Here is a 21823-nt window from a genome sequence, read left to right as displayed (position 1 = left end):
ATGCAATTAATTAACAGATCAATCTTTTGAAAACATGAAAGTGTTCAAAAATATTTTAGCTGGTTGCTGTATCTACAGTATCAGTAACTCATGTCCACAAAGCCTCCACAGACATCTTTACCAGAAAATTTACTGCAAAGTGAGGTACTACAAATCCAAAACAGCTTAGTGACTAAGAAGTCATTATGCTTTCTCAAGGCACCCAGGTAAGAGATTACTTCCTTTGATGTAGAAATCTACTTTAAAAACGTCCCTTAATTTAAATTGAAACAGCAGACATGAGCTTGTAATAGTAAGAAGAGATTCAGAGATATGTTAGTAATCAACTGCATGCTTGTCTTTTCATCAGCATGAACTTGTTCAGTATTAGGATTACCGCTGACTGTAAAGAGTTTACTTTGAGAGACTTGGCTTATTGTGTGGACTGTGGAAACACTCAATAAAATGGTTCAAATGAGCAATAATCCTTTCATTAACTTTAGTAAAAAAATATCTTACAAAATAACTATGCAACGATGAGACTAATGAGAAAGAAAATACTGAATGACATAAAAAATAATAATGCGCTTTATGACAGAATAACAAAGTAATTTTCAGCTAGTTTAAAGCAAATCGTATAAATGATTGTATGTGCACCTTGTTTAAGATTTGTTTTTAAAGTAAGCAATGAGGAAGGAATGTGTTGCACTGTAATGTGAAATGTAGGTGGGATCAACTGATTTTTTTAAAAACCCAGACAATATGGAAAGTGTGTTTGGATAGTGGGGCTAAGGGGTAAGATTTGAATTGACTGAAGAGAAACTGAAACAGATTGTATCAAAAGAGACATGTAGGGGGTGTGACACCATGGTGAGAATAAACAGCTCAAAGTAGTTGACAGACTTCAACAAACTGAAAACCTCTGTTCTTTAAAGTGACTGTACGCCACATTAGGCCTTAGGCTCTTGATGTCATTGTTCAGCACTGACTGTTCTGAACAGACCCACTAGACTATAGTCAATTTAAATTAAAACCATGTAATGTAATAAAGGGATACTCCTGAAGTGTTTTCAATCAAACAGATGGGGATCTAGAGCAGGACAGCGTGTGAATGGGTAGTTCAATGAATAAAAGCTAAATTTAAACAAGGATGTGTTCAGGTCCAACAATCTTGTAACTTATTGTTTTGTATAACTTCTATATAACATTAAAAACTCCAGTGCGTGAGATAACTTTGTAGAGTGATTTTTACTCTTAAATGTAATTTTATAGAATATAAACTACAACGCTTACGAATTAATTTACAATAAGATAAACAGCTTTGATGTTTATAGTATCAGCATACAGTGTAAATTGTACCATTGGTTTGAAGATTGAACACACGTTATTTTTTTTCCAAAATGGAAAAATATATATACATAGAAGATAATATAAGCCAAACACATCATCACATTTTAATAAAAGTGATACATGTCATAGATCTGCAATAAACTGAAGAGAAAAGGTCTGTTTTATTTCTTCATAAACAAATGAGGCTTAGAAAAGATCAAAAGATGTATACCACTTCTATTTTAATGCATTGACGTTAGGGGAAAAAATGAAATAAAAAATTCTTCCCTGGAAAAAATTGAGTTTCATGAAATATGAGATAAAGAGACATCGTTGTTTGTATTTGTGCAATAATGTGATCATATGATATAACCAAGTAATGGTTAATTAATCAAGGAGCATTCAATATTCTCCATAGTGTCCTCATTTCTACAACGTTATACTTTTCCCAAATAGTACGAGAGGTGCATTTTGTGTTGCTATCGAAAGGCAGTGAATGTATGAATTTGAGGTAAAGCACTTTAGTGTTTGGAAGTTATGAATCTACAGTTTAGATTTTACTTCTTTAACTACCTTTCTACAAGTCTTCATATCTGCTACAACACTGCTCAAAAAATCTGAAGCTGTACTTACCTCAAATGGCCACGTGTGTCATGCAAATCCAAAGAGATCTGATTTTCTCAAAAGTCTGACTGGATCTCAATTTTGTCTTCATCTGATTGAATTCAGGCCAAGTCTCCATTCTAGGCTTTCTCTCTCACTTGATCATTGTGCCCTAGCAATGGAACTACAGACAGAGATTATTCAAATGGGGAGCAAATATAGAAAATGCTGGAGATATTCAACAGGGCAGGCAGCATCCATCAAAAAAACATGACCCAATTCAGGTATAAAACCTTTCCTCAGAACTGAAAGATATTACCGATAAACAGCATTTAAGAAGGCAAACAAGGGAAAGCGGAAATGAGGGAAAAAAACACACTCACAGACCACACGTACTCAGAGGAAAAGACATAGGGCTAGAATTTGCACTCTTTTGTTGCCCGCTTTCTCGGCGGTATTGGCTGTTTTGGGCGAGAACCGGATCGGCGAAAAATTCCCCAGCTGAGGCACAGCGGCAGTTTCGAAGTACCGTTGGGGAGAGGACTTCCGGTGTGTACCGTCCACAGATCGCCCTGGCGTGATTTTTGGCTGAGCGGGGACTTGTAGGTAAGTATAAAAAAAACAATTTTAAACCGTCCACAAGGACCAGCGGAGCTGGGCGGTAGGTAAGTAGGTCTGCAAGAAAAAGGTAAATGATTTTTTTTTCACTATTTATTTTCAAAATCTGTTGGGGTGATTTAATTTAAAAGCGTGTTGGGAATGTTTTTTTGATTTTTTAGTTAGGTTTTTTTAAAGATTATTTTTGTTCTTTTTCTCGTGTTAGGCCCAACCCGCAGCCTCGGGGTAAATTTTTATAGATTTTTTAATTTATCACCCATTTTCTTCAGACACCGCCCAATCTAGCTGAAATTGCACTTTTGCGCCCAGATTGGGAGTGCAAGGCCTATCTTTCTTGCTAGGCGGATTTAAAAAAAATTTTTCGGGAAGTTTTTGCCGGTGGAAATCTTCCCAGCCTTAGCAGTTTTTTGGGTGGCAATCGGGTGCTGACAGGCATTGGGGAAATTCATAGAATGACCTATTAAGTACTAATGTGGGGATCAGGAAATGGTTGAATGTTATGCACAGGAGACATGAAAAGAGGCATAATGAGAGAAATTAAAGAAATTAAAGAAATAGAAGACATATACAAAACATCCCCACCCTCTCCCACGACCACCAGGTGGGCACAAGATGTAGGAGCAGTAAAAGTTGGTAAAGCAGACTTAGTGTCCCGTTCCCACTTTTCTCGCACGCTCTGCCATTTTATTAGGCCGCATTGAGCAGTCGGTCGAGGCCCCAAGCACAGGTGGGTGGGAGACTCAGAAATGCAATGCAAAACAGGGTCCTAAAATGCAATTAGGACCCGGATACCATTTTGCGACTGAAGTGTACAAGTCCCACCCATCAACGAACCCACTAGGTAAAATCCTCGCGGGATTGGTGGCAGATTCATCAGGTTGCAGGATTGAAATAAGTAAACACTGCTGGGCTCTCAGGCCATTGGCATCTGTGTGCTGGGGAGGTTTTTGCGCATGGAGTGAATTCTGACTTGTAATGCTGCTTTCTTCTGATAGTCTCTTTGGTTTACTGACCCTGAAGAGGCGGTAAAGCTATATAATGGGTGCTGCAGGCACTGGGCAGAGGAAGAGGAGGAGGGAAAAGAGCAACAACAACAACATCTGCAGCAGAGGCCTCAGCATCTGACAGGAGCAGGGGGTGGTCTCTGAGTGTAGAGCAGCTGAGGGTGGCCTGCTTGTAGAAGGCCTTACCCTCCCAACAGGGTATATAGACCAAAGTTCACCTTTCTCGATATCTGTGAGGAGACGTGTATGCAAGACGAGCTGCGCTTATCGAGGCAGGTAGTTACAGACCTCTGCGGCCTCATGCAACAAGACCTGCAGCCTTCCACATCAGAGGGCCATGCCATGCTAGTGGCTGGGAAGGTGGCCACTGCCCTGATTTTTTTTCAGTGTACTTCCAGGCTGCTACAGTGGACATCACTCACATCTACTCCCCATGAAACTGCCAAAATAAGAGGTTTGGGGTTTGAAGCAATGGCTGGCTTCCCTACAGTGCAGAAAACAATTGACTGCACTCATGCTGTCATCAGGGCAGAGCAGGACCAGCCAAGAGCTTTTGTTAAATGCAAGCGGTTCCACTCTATCAATGTCAAGCTAGTATCTGATAGCACCAAGAGAATCAGGCAGGTTTGTACCAGGTACCCAGGCAGCTGCCACGATTCAATCATCCAAAGTCATCCTCCCTTTTCCCACCATGTATTGAATGTCAGAGGATGGCTGCGTGAGGACAAGGTCTCCTCTTCACCCCCTCCCATAACTTGGCTCATGACAACAAGAAAGCAAATGGAATGTTGGCCTTTATTATAAGAGGATTTAAGTGTAAGAGTAAAGACGTCTTACTGCAATTATATAGGGCCCTGGTGAGACTGCACCTGGAGTATAGTGTACAGTTTTGGTCTCCTTACCTAAGGAAGGATATACTTGCCATAGAGGGAGTGCAACAAAGATTCACCAGACTGATTCCTGGGATGGGGGGATTGTCCTATGAGGATAAATTGAGTAGACTAGGCCTATATTGTCTAGAGTTTAAAAGAATGAGAATTGATCTCATTGAAACTTACACATTTCTTACAGGGCATGACAGGGTAGATGCAGGGAGGATGTTTCCCCTCAAGGGTCTAGAATCAGGGTTCACTCTCAGAATAAGGGGTCGGCCATTTAGGACTGAGATGAGGAGAAATTTCTTCACTCAGATGGTGGTGAATCTTTGGAATTCTCTACCCCAGAGGGCTGTGGATGCTCAATCTTAAAGTATATTCAAGACAGAGATCGCTAGATTTTTGGATATTAAGGGAATCAAGGGATATGGGGATTGTGCAGGAAAGTGGCATTGAGGTAGAAGATCAGCCATGATCTCATTGAATGGTGGAGCAGGCTCGAGGGGCCGAATGGCTGACTCCTGCTCCTAATTCTTATGTTCTAACCCTTTGAAACTCCACAATGCCTGGGCAGGTCAGGTGTAAGTGGAGCCATGCCACCATGAAGAGCATCATCAAGCTCACTAAAGGACTCCTACAGAAAAGATTTAGGTGCTTTGATAGGTCCAGGAGCTCTCTGCAATATCTCCTATAATTGTGGCCTACTGTATCCTCCAAAATATAGCTGTACAGAGGGGATTGCAACTGGAAGAGACATAAGAACATAAAAAATATGAACAGGAGTAGGCTATACGGCCCCTCGAGCCTGCTCCGCCATTCAATAAGACCATGGCTGATCTGATCATGGGCTCAGCTCCACTTCCCCACCTGTTCCCCATAGCCCATTATCTTCTTATCATTTAAGAAACTGTCTATTTCTTTCTTAAATTTATTCAATGTCCCAGCTTCCACAGCTCTCTGAGACAGCGAATTCCACAGATTTACAACCCTCTGAGAGAAGAAATTTCTCCTCATCTCAGTTTTAAATGGGTGATCCCTTATTCTAAGATCATGCCCTCTAGTTCTAGTCTCCCCCATTAGTGGAAACATCCTCTCTGCATCCACCTTGTCAAGCCCCCTCATAATCTTATAGGTTTCGATAAGATCACCTCTCATTCTTCTGAATTCCAATGAGTAGAGGCCCAACCTACTTAACCTTTGCTCATAAGTCAACCCCCTCATCCCCGGAATCAACCTAATGAACGTTCTCTGAACTTCCTCCAAAGCAAGTGAACTGGTGAGTGTTTTTGAGGCTGCACCCACCCAGTTGAGTGGTAAGTATTCCATGAGAAACTTGATGAGCCTTTTAGATGGTAAAATGATACTGAGGGGTCAGGAGGTAAGCTGCTCATCACAAAATACCTAGCCTCTGCCCTGCTGTTTTAGCCATGATATTAATGTGGCCGGTGCAGCTAAGTACTGGTGACACCAGGATATTGAAGGTGGGGAACTCAATCATGATGGTACCATTGAGGATCAGGGAAAGGTACCTGGGTCTTTTCTTGTTGGGGATGGCCATTGGCCGGCACTTAGGTGGTGTGAATGCTTGGTATCACTTGTCAGCACAAACCTATTGTCCAGGTACTGCTGTAGACTTGCATGGATATTATCAGAGGAGTTGTGAACAGAGCTCAATACTAGAATCACCAGTGAATAACCCCAACCCTGAGTTAATTGTAGAATCTCTACTGCTGTCCCAACTGAGATCAGTTTAATTCAATGAAGACCAGGGATAAAACTTGGGACCTTCCTTTAGTATATGGCTCAGTATCACGTGACAGTGCATCATCGACTGAGCCAGCATAACAATGGCATTGGAGATCTATGTGCTTAATATCCTTCAGATGTAAAAGTGAAGAAACATAGTCAAATATTGCAAGGAATTTTATTTTTGTAAAATTAAACACAAATAAAACTGTCTAAAACTAGAGAGGAAATTAAATAAACGATCTTACAGTAAATGCTCCTTAAAAGACATTCGTTAATTTTCAATATCTGTGTTGGAAAATAAGTGAAACAGGTCTGTTCTAATATTCCAAAGCTATAAAAATCTGTTACTCAAAGCCAACATGTATATGTCGCCTCATGGTAACAATAAATGAATGTTTATGGGATTTTGCATTAATACACAGCGAGCTTATAATCACAGTATATGACATGTGGATTTTGACATTAGGTAGTTTAAGATATCTTTTCTTAGCATATGGAAAAGTGTGTACGTCACCCACACATGTTGACAATCAGGCCTTTCACACATTATGAAGCCCCACAATGATTACACCGACACGATGACTATTGCAGTAAAACTGTCTTTGTTGAAAATTTGGGGGTAGCGTTTCACTTTGAGCGCAATCGTTGATTCTGGCGCAAAGTGCACCCAAAATTGCTCTCGTTTTGAAAAGTGTTATTTTTCACCAAGTTTCCGGTTAGACTCATTTGCATATCACCAAAAGCAAAATCTGCCATGAACCAGCGTACTTTGAAACATCTTTTTTTTTTAAATGTTGCTTTAAAAAATTCCTTCATATATTTAAAAGTGGCAACTTGGGGAAGTTTGATTAAAACAGTGAAAATAGGTTCATAAAAAAAAAATAAGCATTTTTAATCACAATGTCAATCCACCACCTCTAAGCAACCCAATTTTAAATGAATGAAATTCACAAAAAAAAACTATTTTCTAGTTATATTGGGGTACATTAATCAGTTTCTTAATAAATTAAAACAAAAATCACGTTTAAAAGCTTTTTATATATACCCATACTGTTCTTGTACATAAAAGAACCAGATTAATTTTTAAAGCCTACCTGAAGACCTGCAAACGAGCGCAATTACCGGAAACTCCCAATGGTGATTAACACACCATGGGGCCAGGGCCAGTTTTGTGGAGGGGGGGGGCTGCATCCAGCGCAGTTTTTAAAACTAGCGCAAAAGACTTGAGCTGCGGCGAAAGTAATTTGTGCTTAAAATTCCACGATCTTTTGCGGCGGTTAAGCAGATTTCAGCTGAATTGTGCCGAAAAATCTACGCAATCGATTGGAGAGTCCAGACCTTGAACTTGTGTCTTTGAACCCTTCTGGGTAAAAACATTAAGTCAATAAACCACTGGAGAATAATTTCACACAATATTACAATCCTTTATCCGAAACTACATAACTCGGTGAAATTGTGTGAAAATCTAATGATCAGATTGAGTAGTTTAAATCGCATAGTAAGAACCAAAGATATATTTTTTAAATGTAAAATAAAGTAACACTAAATGAAAAGCCAGCTCCAGAAACCCCTTCCAGTCTTCCCTGTGTCATTTGCCTGCCCTCCCACACCCCCCGCCAGCCCCCATAACCCCCCTCCAACAAAGGACATGAATCCCTGTTTTATATCGGAGATTCTATATGCTACTGTACATTCTAATGAAACAAGAACGGTCTCTGGTTATTTCTCAGCTTGACTGAGTTGGTAGTATTGTCACTTCTGAGTTAGAAGGTTGTGAGTTCAAGATCCACTCTGTGGGTTTCACACATAATCGAAGCCAATAATTTGGTGCAGTACTGATGGGGTGCTGCATTGTTGGAGATGCAGTTCTTTCAATGAGACGCTACAGATCCCATTGTAGTTTCAAAGAGCAGGGAATTCTCCCAGTGTTCTTGCAGCGTTCTTCTGTCAAGCAATAGCAGCAAATAAAGATTAACCGGTCATTAATCTCATTGTGTAAAATAGTTGCCATGTTTCAATATGTAATAACAGTGACTGCACTTCAAAGTAATTAATTGTATATAAAGTACTTTGAAATGTTTATGAGAGACATGGTAAAGTTCTTTATTTAACAGTTGAAGATATAATATTGTAAGACTATAATCATATCAATATAGGTGGCAAATGCACTCAATTTAGAGCTGTAACACAGACACCCTTTTTACCTCAAGACTTTTGGTAGTGATGATTTTATAGAACTGACAGTACAGTCTTGATACTGAAGAGGTGCATTGGTGTACTGCTGCCCTAGACTTGATGCAGCTGCAAGTCTCATTCAGGCTTTTAGCTATGGACAGACTGCTTCTAAACTAATGGGGTGCAATTGATCTGGGACAGATATTGGAACAGTTCAGTATTTATATAAACTAATCTCTAGTAATAATTTCTGTATCACCAGCCTAATAATCCTTTGCATGTTTCGTGTTTTTTAATGTATGTTTCTTCTTGCATATATTACACTCTCAACATATCAGCTGCTATTCAAAAGCCATCTTCCATTTTCAGCACAGTTTCTCATTGGAGATTTCATTCAGTTGACAGTCTAGATAATGATAATCTGTGCCAATAGCTAGCATCTGACGCATTTTTATACCAATCGCAGTAGCGGGTTTCTACTCTCAGTACTAAGTCAGCAAGATTTTTTTTAAAGCTGTTGTGTACAGCCAGATTTGTTTTTTAATAGAAATAGTTACATGCATGCAGATTAAGCCATGAACAAACTGGGATTTGGAATAATTTACTCATCCGGTCTTCACAATAATACTGACGTTGTTATTTGAGTGCAGGTACAGTACTTCCGACCTGATCTGGTTTAAGTCTGGAACAAATGATGACAAAGAAACAAAGATTTTGTTAGGAAGGGGAGTGTGCTGAGGTAACTCCTCTTCCTCCCATACATTCCTAACTGGCACCAAATTCAAGCAAAAAAGGGGAGTTATCTTTAATTCCCTTGTACGTGGCAGAGTTGACACATGTAAAGTAATAGCTCATTTTCAATTGCCATGTTTAGCATATGTCTCATGTTGGCTCTGCAAGGCCTGCAGGCCGGTCCCATGAGTTCAGCTCAGCCAGCATTTGCTGCCACTGCACAGCCCCCCTTAGCCCTGAATGCTAATAGCTTTGAATCATGTTCAGTGGTGATGTTAATTTTCCAGAAAAAGCATTATGGGTATAAGTGTACCTGACATCTCCAGTCAATGAGCATGAGTCTTTGTGTCTTTTGTGTGTGTGTGTGTGTGTGTGTGTGTGCGCGCGCTCTACATTCCTGCAGATGGTATTCTACTGAATATGTTCTTCTGTGGAAAATTGCACAGTTCTAAACCTCTAGGTGCAGGAGGCTGTTAACGGTTGCTGATGATAGTAGGCAAACATTAACATAATAATTAGTGTCTTGTAATTGTTTCATTAAAACCAGTTGTTCCATTTCTCCTCATGTTTTCCCAGAAGAGAAGCTGAATTTGGATGACAGCCAGTGGGAGGACATCCATGTCGTCACCGGAGCACTAAAGATGTTTTTCAGAGAGCTGCCTGAGCCACTTTTTCCATACAGCTTTTTTGATCAATTTGTAGACGCCATAAGTAAGTACAATGCAATGTTAATTTAACCCTCAGAGCACTAAAGGAGCAATTCGCTATTCTGCACGCAACCACTTAGCAGGATGAGGTTAATATATTTTTTTAATTTGCTAGCTGAACGACATCCATAAATCAGTGCCCTGAATTCATTTGTGTTTATTCAGTTCCAGTTTCTTAATATTCATGACAGCAATTTATTTTGATAGTACACTTTTGTGCTTACTTCATGCAATGTTGTAACATTGAAAAATACAAGCTGTCCCACTTAAATTTACAACCTATATTTAGTTCAACCTGATTGTTTGTCATGAAGTCTGTAAACAGATTTCCAAGCAGAAGGTTCAGAGGAATGATAAACTATTGGTTTAAGGACAACACGTTCCAAGCTTCATTCTTCGGTTGCATTGTGGGATTTTATTACTTAAAAAGTCTCACTGGCACAAATCAGAAGTGGTTTTAACAGTTTTGGTTTGTTTGTTGAATCATTTTCCTTTCAATTCTTTGAAATAAAACACTCTGAATGAATGGTAAGGACAGAAGGGGAAGGCCTTCCCAGTTACAAATATATTGGACTAGAAATTTGAGTGTTAGAAAATTGCTGGTGGCCTAGTTAACGACTGCCGAAATTAATGGCACTGGTACCACCGGTAAATTGGTGCTGCTTCCTAATTAACATTAGCACAGTGCTAAACTCACTGAGCAAGGCGGCTCCACTTGGCGGTAGACTCAGCAGGAGGCCCAATGTTCCGTGACCGTAGTGTCAATGCAACAACAAAATCCTTCTCTTAAAGCAAGGCTGTCATTTTAGAAAGCAGTGTGATCACTTAAAGGTGAACTGCCTTCTAAAATGAAAAAAACAAAAATCATTTTAAAATTGGCAGGTTTTAGCCTTTGGCGCTCAATTGCCCTCTGAGAAAGAATTAACATTAAAAACAATTCCCAAATGGCAATCTTCAGCTCTTAAAGCTGAATTGCCATCTGCACCTCAAAAAATGAGCAAAGTGCTTCAGCACAAACACAAATGGCTCAGCATGCCAGTGAAGAGCACCCAAGATCTCGCACGCAGTGCTCCAGCTTTGTGCAGGGGACCAATACTGCAAGAGAGGTTCTCTACCCACAGGGGCTAGGAGGTCATCCAGAAAAATGACGTGGGACCAGATTACTGAAACCGTCACTGCCTGCAATATCACCCCCACCACCTGGCTCCAGTGCCCAAAGAAGCTTCATGACCTCAGACCAGTGCTCAGGGTCAGTGAATGCATCGACAAAAGCCATCTTCTACCAACTGCATCACCAGCCTCACACACTACTAAATGTACGACACCCCACCAATCATTTACCAACCAACAATCTGTACCAAACATATAGCACACTTTCCTAGCCATTCCTAGCTTCACCGTGTCCCCTTAGAAGAGTCGGTGCTGGCCATTCTTGGTAGGGCATGGCTGAGCCCTTGACCAGCGGCAGGGCTGAAATGATGCAAAATGTTGGTATCCCCATATATTACTCTCCTTCTGGCATGCACCTCTTGCTTTCCCGCCCTCCCCTCAACACAAATCCACCATTGTGCTTTCCTCATTTCACACACCCGAGAAATGCAGCCTGCTCAGGTAGTGATAGTGGAGAATGTTGTGTTCCTAACACAGATGAGGCTGCACACAGGGAGGTTAAAGTAACAGTGACCTCAGTCTTTAATAAGACACTCCAGAGTGAGGAACAGGCCTTAGGGACTGGCTTATATACAGTGCTCCCAAGGGATGCTGGGATCCCTTGGGACTTCAGGGGATGAGCTCCCTGGTGGCGGAACATGGGAGTGCATGCTTTAGAGATACAAAACATCACCCGCCCCCAAAGTCAAAGTGAAAACTATTTACAAGGTGAGGCGGTCGGGAGCCTTTCTTTTCCTGGTGGACAGCCTCGGTACAAATATCTGTTCTGGGGTGTTGGCTGTGCCCTCGTTGGGCTGGTGTGTTGCTGGCCCTGCAGGGCTGCTAGGTGAGCCTGGCCTTGCTGGGCTGTTGGGCGTGATGAGTTCGATTTCCTGGTCGGGCGTGGTGTCATTGATCCTTTAGGTGTGTGTTGTGGGCTCGAAAAAGGTGATGTCTGCTGTGGGTTGTTCAGGGCAGTCTGTGAACCGCAGCCTCGTTTGGTCCAGGTGCTTTCTGCAAATTTGTCCATTGTCTAGTTTGACTACAAACACCCTATTCCCTTCTTTAACTATCACCATGCCCGCGATCCACTTGGGACCATGTCCATAGTTTAGCACATACAGAGGGTCATTCTGATCAATTTCCCGTGACACAGTGGCGCGACCATCGTTTACACTTTGTTGCTGCCGGCTGCTCTCTACCTGATCATGCAGGTTGGGGTGAACCAGCGAGAGTCTGGTTTTAAGTGTCCTTTTGCATGAGTAGCTCAGCCGGGGTAACCCCTGTGAGTGAGTGGGGTCTCGTGTGGTAGCTGAGCAGTACTCAGGACAGGCGGGTTTGGAGTGAGCCTTCTGTGACTCGTTTGAGGCTCTGTTTGATGGTTTGTACTGCACACTCTGCCTGCCCATTGGAGGCTGGTTTAAACGGGGCCAAGGTAACATGTTTGATCCCATTGCGCGTCATGAATTCTTTAAATTCAGCACTGGTGAAACATGGCCCGTTGTCACTGACCAGTATGTCAGGCAGACCGTGGGTGGCAAACATGGCCCTCAGGCTTTCAATGGTGGCGGTGGTGGTGCTTCCCGGCATTATTTCACATTCAATCCATTTTGAAAAAGCATCCACCACCACCAGGAAAATTTTACCGAGAAACGAGTCCGCATAGTCGACATGGATCCTCGACCATGGTCTGGAGGGCCAGGACCACAAACTTAGTGGTGCCTCTCTGGGCATGTTGCTCAACTGAACACACACGCTGCATTGCCATACACAGGACTCTAAGTCAGAGTCGATACCGGGCCACCACATGTGGGATCTGGCTATCGCTCTCATCATTACTATAACTGGGTGGGTGCTGTGGAGATCCGAGAAGAACGTTTCCCTGCCCTTTATTGGTAGCACTACGCGGTTACCCCACAACAGGCAGTTTGCCTGATTGGACAGCTCGTCCTTTTGCTGCTGGAACGACTTGATTGGCTCTTGCATTTCAACGGGGATGCTGGCCCAGCTCCCATGCAGTACAGAATTTTTTAATCGGGACAGCAGAGGATCTTGGCTGGTTCAAGTCCTAATCTGGTCAGCCGTGACAGGTGATTTATCATTTTCAAACACTTCCATGACCATCAACAAGTCTGCGGGCTGTGCCACCATCAACAAGTTTGCAGGCTGCACCATTTCCACCCCCGTGGTGGGCAATGGTAGCCGACTGAGAGCATCCGCATAGTTCTCAGTGCCTGGCCTGTGGCGGATGGTATAGTTATACGCTGATAACGCGAGTGCCCACCTTTGTATGCGGGCTGAGGCATTAGTACTTATCCCCTTGTTTTCAGCGAACAGGGATGTGAGGAGCTTGTGATCGGTTTCCAGCTCAAATTTGAGGCGAAACAGGTATTGATGCATTTTCTTTACCCCGAACACACACACTAATGCCTCTTTCTCAATCATGCTATAGGCCCTCTCGGCCATAGACAAGCTCCTGGAAGCATAGGCGACAGGTTGCAACTTCCCCGCAAGTTAACTTGTTGTAATGCACACCCGACTCCGTACGACGACACGTCACATGCTAGCACGAGACTTTTACACGGGTTATACAATACAAGCAGCTTGTTGGAGCATAAAATGGTTCTGGCTTTCTCAAAAGCAATTACTTGGTTTTTTTCCCCATACCCAGTTCTCACCTTTGCGCAATAACACATGTAGGGGCTCTAAGAGGGTGCTTAACCCTGGTAGGAAGTTACCAAAATACTTGAGGAGACTCAGGAATGACCGCAGCTCCGTGACATTCTGTGGCCTGGGCGCGTTCCTGATAGCCTCTGTCTTGGCGTCTGTGGGCCGAATGCCGTCCGCCGCGAGTTTTCTCCCCAAAAACTCCACTTCTGTTGCCATGAGGATGCATTTCGACCTCTTCAGCCGCAGCCCTACGCGATCCAGTCGCTGGAGGACCTCCTCCAGGTTTTGTAGGTGCTTGACGGTGTCCCGACCTTGACCAATATGTCGTCCTGAAAGACCACCGTGTGTGGTACCGACTTGAGTAGGCTCTCCATGTTTCTCTGGATGATCGCTGCAGCTGACCGAATTCCAAGCGGGCATCTGTTGTAGATGAACAGTCCCTTGTGTGTGTTGATGCAGGTGTGGCCCTTCGAAGACTCCTCCAGCTCCTGCATCATGTAGGCCGAAGTCAGGTCGAGCTTGGTGATTGTCTTGCCTTCTGCCAGCGTCGCAAATAGGTCGTCTGCCTTCGGTAGCGCGTATTGGTCCTGTAGCGAGAAACGATTAATAGTTACTTTATAATCGCCGCAAATCCTGACCATGCCATCACTTTTGAGTACTGGAACAATTGGGCTGGGCCACTCGCTGAATTCCACTGGGGAGATGATGCCCTCGCGTTGCAGCCTGTCCAGCTCGATTTCCACTCTCTTCCTCATCATGTGAGGTACCGCTCGCGCCTTGTGGTGAATGGGTCATGCCTCTGGGACCAAGTGGATCCGCACCTTTGTCCCGGAAAAGTTTCCAATGTCTGGCTTAAAAAGGGAAGGAAATTTGTTCAGAATCTGGGTACATGAGGCCTCATCAACATGTGATGGCTCTCGGATGTCATCCCAGTTCCAGCGGATTTTGCCCAGCCAGCTCCTTCTAAGCTGTGTGGGGCCATCGCCCGGGACAATCCAGAGTGGCAGTAGGTGACCTTGACCATGGCGCTGCCCAGGACAGTGATAAGCTCTTTGGTGTACGTTCTCAGTTTCGTGTGGATGGGGCTCAGGGCTGGTCTGAATGCCTTGTTTCACCACAGACTCTCAAACATCTTTTTACTCATGATGGATTGGCTCGCGCCAGTGTCCAGTTCCTTGGCTACGGGTAAGCCATTCAATTTTATTTTCAGCATTATAGGTGGACATTTCGTCAAAAATGTGTGCACCCATGTACTTCAGCATCTGCCTCCTCTCTCTGAGGCTCGAAATTGCTTTGATCCACCATGGACCGATCTTCCTCTACCACGTGGTGATTAGCAGGTTTTGCAGAGCTTGCAGCTCGTTTGCAAGCTCGTTGGAGGTGCCCCATTGTTCCACAGCTCTTGCAAACATACCCTTTGAAGCGGCATGAATAGGCTGAATGGAAGCCTCCACAACCCCAACAAGGTGTGAATTGCCTTGCATTCATCCTTTGTTGCGGACTTTGAGTCAACTGAGTCACCTGAGGCCTGCTGGCAGTTGCAGACTCGTGGTTTCTGCTCTGTACATTTCTGCTCGCAAACACAGTTCCAGTTAATTTATGAACATTGCTAGCACTTGTGTGCTGAGAGATTTGTTTGGTATTATCACTGGTAGACATAAACGCCTGTGCTATCGCAATGGCCTTACTGAGGGCCGGTGTCTCTACAGTCAAAAGTTTTCGTAGGATGGTTTCATGACCAATGCCCAGAACAAAAAAGTCTCTGAGCATTTGCTCCAGGTAGCCATCAAACTCACATTGTCCTACAAGTCGCCTTAGCTCGGTGATGTAGCTCGCCACTTCCTGACCTTCAGATCGCTGGCACATGTAGAACCAATACTTCGCCATCCGCACGCTCTCCCTCGGGTTAAGATGCTCCCGAACCAGTGTACACAGCTCCTCATACGACTTATCTGTGGGTTTCACCGGAGCCAGAAGACTCTTCATGAGGCTGTCGGTCAGTGCCCCGCAGTCTGTGAAGAGGACCGCTCTCCTTTTGCAGCGTTTCCTTCTCCATCCAGCTCGTTGGCTACAAAGTACTGGTCTAGCCATTCGACATAGGCTTCCCAGTCCTCATTGTCCGAGAACTTCTCCAGGATGCCCACGCTTTGCTGCATCTTTGCGTTGGATTCGTATTCTCGTCACCAGTTGTTGTGTTCCTAACACAGATGAGGCTGCACACAGGGAGGTTAAAGTAACAGTGACCTCAGTCTTTAATAAGACAGTCCAGAGTGAGGAACAGGCCTTAGGGGCCAGCTTATATACAGTGCTCCCAAGGGATGCTGGAATCCCTTGGGACTTCAGGGGATGAGCTCCCTTGTGGCGGAACATGGGAGTGCATGCTTTACAGATACACAACAGAGAAAAAGAAAAAGAAAAAAAAAATAAGTGATTTGACACTCCCAGCCACCAGCTCCTCATGCTCAACCAGCAAGACCATTTGAAGTGTCCCTCACTGAAAGGCAGCAGCCTTCTACCAGCCAGCCAACCAGTCTAAGGATAAAGGGTAAGCCATTTAGGACCGAGATGCGGAGGAACTTCTTCACCCAGAGAGTGGTGAACCTGTGGAATTCTCCACCACAGAAAGTTGTTGAGGCCAATTCACTAAATATATTCAAAAAGGAGTTAGATGAGGTCCTTACTACTAGGGGGATCAAGGGGTATGGCGAGAAAGCAGGAATGGGGTACTGAAGTTGAATGTTCAGCTATGAACTCATTGAATGGCGGTGCAAGCTAGAAGGGCCGAATGGCCTACTCCTGCACCTATTTTCTATGTTTCTATGTTTCTATGCTGCAGCCACTGGGGTATCACTGTATGACCTCAGTAGGATAGGCAAAGGCACACACAGGACAGTTACTAAGGGAATGCATAAGGGTGATGAGTTGATTTCTTGATGACATATTGGATAGATAGATGTATAAAGTTAGATTGGAAAGTTTGCTTTGTGGTGGTTTTTATTTCAGCATTAACATCAAGAGGACATTGTGATGGTCAGTAACAGAGGGAAAGGAAGTTGTGGGACTAATGTTGAAAAGAGAATTGGGGATGTGTCACAGGTACTGCAGGCGGATGATTCCAGCCCAGATATCCCGACCAGAAAGGGACTGTCTAGGATGCATCCTTCTTTCTACTTCCTCCTCTTCTGCGTCTTCCTCTCTGTGCCTTCCACTTCCCTCTGTGAGCAAATGCTTGTAATCTGAAATAAAAGCAGAAAATGCTGGAAATACTCAGCAGGTCAGGCAGCATTTTGGGAACTCTGTTTCCTATCCACAGATGCTGCCTGACCTGCTGAGTTTTTCCAGCATTTCTGTCTTCTCGGAGGCCTTTCTTTACCATAGAAGGTATTGCAAGTGTCCAGCAGCACTCCCTGCACACTTTAAAAACTTTTAACTTGTGTTGCACCCAGCTACTACTATAATAAAAAAAATTAAAAATCTGGTCCATAAGCTTAAATGCAAATGTACTTGAAAGATGTGCTTGTCCCTTTAAAAAGTGTTAATAGCGTCTCTGTCAGTCAGCTGCACGCTCGCTTTTCAGAATGAGCTTAGGCCCCAGCACTAAACTCAGTGCTGAGGCCGAAGTTCGCAGAGGTGTCGTTAAACCGGCGTCACGCTCTCCATGTTTGCATGTCCAGGGCCAGCGCTGTTAGCGGCTGCACTATTGCCTTCACCAAAATGGTGGCCGCCAAGTCCCGCGCCAGAGTGGTCGCCGCCATTGTTTCCAGGATTCTGATGCAAACGGCTTGCAGTAATTAGCCCAATTTTTCCCCTTTAAACCTTAAACAGGATAAATTTCACCTATTTATTTTAACGTTTTCATTGAGAAGAACTTTTAACAGAAACAAATTCCACTTTTGGCAAATGAGGTTGAATGCCAAAATGCATATGATTTATATTACCTTTGGCGCAAAGATTTAGCTTGAGGAAATCAGTACAGTTTTGATTTAGTTCATACAATTTTTTTAAAATTCTGCTGATAAACATTTTATCATAACGCAAATGTCTGGTCTAAAAACTGGCTTATAATATCCTCTGGTCATGATATTGATTTCAACCATCTGAAAGTAATCTCAAGCACTCAGGTGGAATAACATTCATTAAAGTCTTTAATGTTTCCAACTCACATAACTTTGCCATATACAACGGCATTACTCACGGCATTGACTACTTCCTCTCTATTTTATTCGTACTTTGGCAGCATTGACTATTTTTTGGACTGTGAATAATAATTTATTGAATTTATATTCTAATGACATACACCTGTTGAGCCACAAACCACAGGAATGAAATCCCCTTCTTTTCCACTCTATGTTACGATAATCTTCATTTTAGATTGCTGTCCAATTTCTCGTAATAGAATCATAGAATGATCAAATCTTACGGTTCAAATTTTAAAGAGCCTGTGCCAACTCTTTAAAGATCTATCCAATTAATCCCACTCCCCTGTTATTTCGCCATAGCCCAGCAATTTTTTTCCTTTTCAAGTATACATCCAATTCCCTTTTGAAAGTTACTATTGAATCTGCTTTGAGGCAGTCCATTCAAAATCATAAAATAAGAACATAATAAATAGGAGCAGGAGTAGGCCATTGGCTCATCGAGCCTGCTCCGCCATTTAATAAGATCATGGCTGATCTAATCTTGGGTTCAGTTCCACTTCCCTGCCCACTCCCCTTAACCCTTCACTCCCTCAAAAATCTGTCTATCTCCACCTTAAATATATTCAATGATCCAACCTCCACAGCTCTCTGAGACAGAGAATTCCACAGATTTACGACCCTCTCAGAGAAGAAATTTCACCACATCTCAGTTCTAAATGCGTGACCCCATATTCTGAAACTATGCCCCCGAGTGCTAGATTCCCCCAAGAGTGGAAACATCCTCTCTGCATCTACCTTGTCGAGCCCCCTCAGTATCTTATATGTTTCAATCAGAGGACCTCTCATTCTTCTAAACTTCAATGAGTATAGTCCCAATCTGCTCAACCTTTCTTCATAAATCAATCCCTTCATCTTAGGAATCAACCTAGTGAACCTTCTCTGAGCTGCCTCCAATGCAAGTATATCTTGCAATTGGTAGCAATACTGTGGAGGAAGATTTCCTGGAGTGTATAAGGGATGGTGTTCTGGACCAATACGTCGAGGAACCAACTGGAGAACAGGCCAATCTACTGGGTCTTGTGTAACGAGAGAGGTTTAATTAGCAATCTTGTTGTGCGAGGCCGCCTTGGGGAAGAGTGACCATAATATGGTAGAATTCTTCATTAAGATGGAAAGTGACATAGTTAATTCAGAGACGAGGGTCCTGAACTTAAAGAAAGGAAACTTCGACAGTATGAGATGTGAATTTGCTCAGATAGACTGGAGAATGATACTTAAAGGGTTGATGGTGAATAGGCAATGGCAGACATTTAAATATCACATGGATGAACTACAACAATTGCACATCCCTGTGTGGCATAAGAATAAAAAAGGAAAGGTGGCTCAACCATGGCTAACAAGGAAAATTAGGGAAAGTGTTAAATCCAAGGAAGAAGCTTATAAATTGGCCTGAAAAAGCAGCAAACCTGAGGACTGGGAGTAATTTAGAATTCACCAGAGGAGGACGAAGGGTTTAATTAGGACGGGGAATATAGAGTATGAGAATAAGCTTGCAGGGAACATAAAAAACTGGCTGCAAAAGCTTCTATAGATATGTGAAGAGAAAAAGATTAGTGAAGACTAATGTCGGTCCCTTGCAGTCAGAATCAGGTTAATTCATAATGGGAAAAAAGGAAATGGCAGACCAATTGAACAAATACTTTGATTCTGTCTTCAATAAGGAAGACACGAATAGCCTCCCGAAAATACTAGGGGACTGAGGGTCTAGCGAGAAGAGGGAACTGAGGGAAATCCTTATTATAGTCAGGAAATGGTGTTAGGTAAATTGAAGGGACTGAAGGCTGATAAATCCCCAGGGCCTGATAGTCTGCATTCCAGTGTACTTAAGGAAGTGGTCTTAGAAATAGTAGATGTATTGGTGGTCATTTTCCAACATTCCATGGACTCTGGTTCAGTTCCTATGGATTGGAGGGTAGCTAATGTAACCCCACTTTTTAAAAAAGGAGGTAGAGAGAAAACATGGAATTATAGGCCCCAAGTTTCGACATGATTTGCTCCTGATTTTTAGGAGCAACTGGTGTAGAACGGAGTATCTTACAAATCGGAATTCTCGACATTTAGTTTGCTCCAGTTCTAGTCAGTTAGAACAGTTTCAATTTGGAACAGAAATTTGTTTTTCAAAAGGGGGCGTGTCCGGCCACTTACGCCTGTTTTCAAAGTTTCGTCAGTGAAAACTTACTCCAAACTAACAGAATGGAGTAAGTGAAGATTTTTGTACGCTCGAAAAAACCTTGTCTACACTTTAGAAAATCAGGCGTAGGTTACAAATTAGGCGTAGGGAACGAGGTGGGGAGGGAGGGGAGGGGAAGGGAAGTCATTAAATTCTACAATCAATCTTTAGTTATACTTATACAAATATTATACAAATAAATCCAACCTGAATAAAAATTTATAGGCAAAGAAAAGATTAAATAAACCATGTTCCTACCTGTGTGAAATAGCATCAGCCTTCGAGCTGCTGTGCTTCAGGCAGGCCTTTCATGTTGGAGACAGGCAGGGGTGTGGCGTCAGTGTCTCGACGGCAGCGGCAGCAAGCTTCGAGCTGAGCTGAGCTGCGGTGCTTGAGGCAGGCCTTCATTCTCTTCGTGGCTGGCCGCGAAGAAGCAGCACCGGACCAACCCGAGGCCATTCGGCCATGAGATATCAGCGGCGTCAGTGGCTGGCCGGCAGCCGAAGAATCAGCAGCGGACCGATGTGAGGCCATTCGGCCATAGGATATCAGCGGCGTCAGTGGCTGGCCGGCAGCCGAAGAATCAACACCTGACACATGCAGCTCTTTGTGGTGCTTGAAGCCATTCGGCCACGCTTTAGGGGCGGCGTCAGTAGCTCGATGGCAGCCGAAGATACAGCAGCAGCCTTCGAGCTGTGAGGGGGATTGAGGCCATTTGGACAGGGAGAGGCAGCCACATCGACAGTTTTATATTTAAATTTGCAAAGTTGAATTGGCACTCTTATTTCTCCAAACAAACAGTCCTTAATTTGCATGCACCAATACAGCACCGGTTCTGCAAGTTTAGCAGTGAAAAGCTGAACTCACTGATTTCAGCAGGTGATTTATTCAGCAGTGCTGCTAAAAGCACTCCCTCACACACAGAAATATTTAAAAAAATTAAATTACAAGCCTTTGCAGGGGTCAAAGAAACAAATCTTCACTTTTTCTGCAGTTCTTTTAAAAATGGCCGAGTGCCAATGTTTGTGTGAGACTGCGCGTGCGCGCACGCTCCAACGCGCACGTGCAGGGTTGCCGGCACCACGAAGGCTAATTTAAATTGTACCCGCCCCCTGCTACTTAGAAAATCGACGCGAGTGTTAGGCTCCGCCCCCTGCTGCGAAGAGCGCGCCGCGCCAAGCAGACATCGAGCTCCAAGGTGCTCGAGAATATCGGACTTTATTTAAGCGCAGTTTTCGGCGCGAAAAAAAGGCGCCGCGGGACGAAACTTGGGGCCATAGACCGGTTAGCCTGACATTGGTGGTGGGGAAAATGCTGGAAACAATTATTAAAGATGTAATAGCAGCGCATTTGGAAAGCAGTGACAGGATCGGTCCAAGTCAGCATGGATTTATGAAAGGAAAATCTCAAGCTTGATAAATCTTCTAGAATTTTTTGAGGATGTAACTAGTAGAGCGGATAAGAGAGAACCAGTGGATGTGGTGTATTTGGACTTTCAAAAGGCTTTTGACAAGTCCCACAAAAGAGATTAGTGTGCAAAATTAAGGCACATGGTAATGGGGATAATGTATTGACGTGGATAGAGAACTTGTTGGCAGACAGGAAGCAAAGAGTGGGAATAAACGGGTCTTTTTCAGAATGGCAGGCAGTGACTAGTGAGACCCCAGCTATTTACAATATACATTAATGATTTAGATGAAGGAATTGAATGTAATATCTCCAAGTTTGCAGATGACACTAAGCTGGGTGGCAGTGCGAGCTGCGAGGAGGATGCTAAGAGGCTGCAGGGAGACTTGGACAGGTTAGGTGAGTGGGCAAATACATGGCAGATGCAGTATAATGTGGATAAATGTGAGGCTATCCA

The 21823-nt window shown here is 43.4% G+C and overlaps 1 protein-coding gene across 1 annotated transcript in view; it reads left to right on the top strand.

The window, feature by feature from the left end:
• The window catches only part of arhgap15 (Rho GTPase activating protein 15), an 833101-nt gene that overhangs the window by 678234 nt on the left and 133044 nt on the right, over positions 1–21823 (top strand). Inside the window, exon 13 of the mRNA XM_070873559.1 lies at positions 9641–9775. Coding sequence (XP_070729660.1) covers positions 9641–9775 — 135 coding nt within the window. The remainder of the gene's footprint in view (positions 1–9640; positions 9776–21823) is intronic.

The sequence above is a fragment of the Pristiophorus japonicus genome, chromosome 3 (genome assembly GCF_044704955.1).
Source record: "Pristiophorus japonicus isolate sPriJap1 chromosome 3, sPriJap1.hap1, whole genome shotgun sequence".
NCBI lineage: Eukaryota > Metazoa > Chordata > Chondrichthyes > Pristiophoridae > Pristiophorus > Pristiophorus japonicus.
This window is presented reverse-complemented; position numbering and strand designations above follow the sequence as displayed.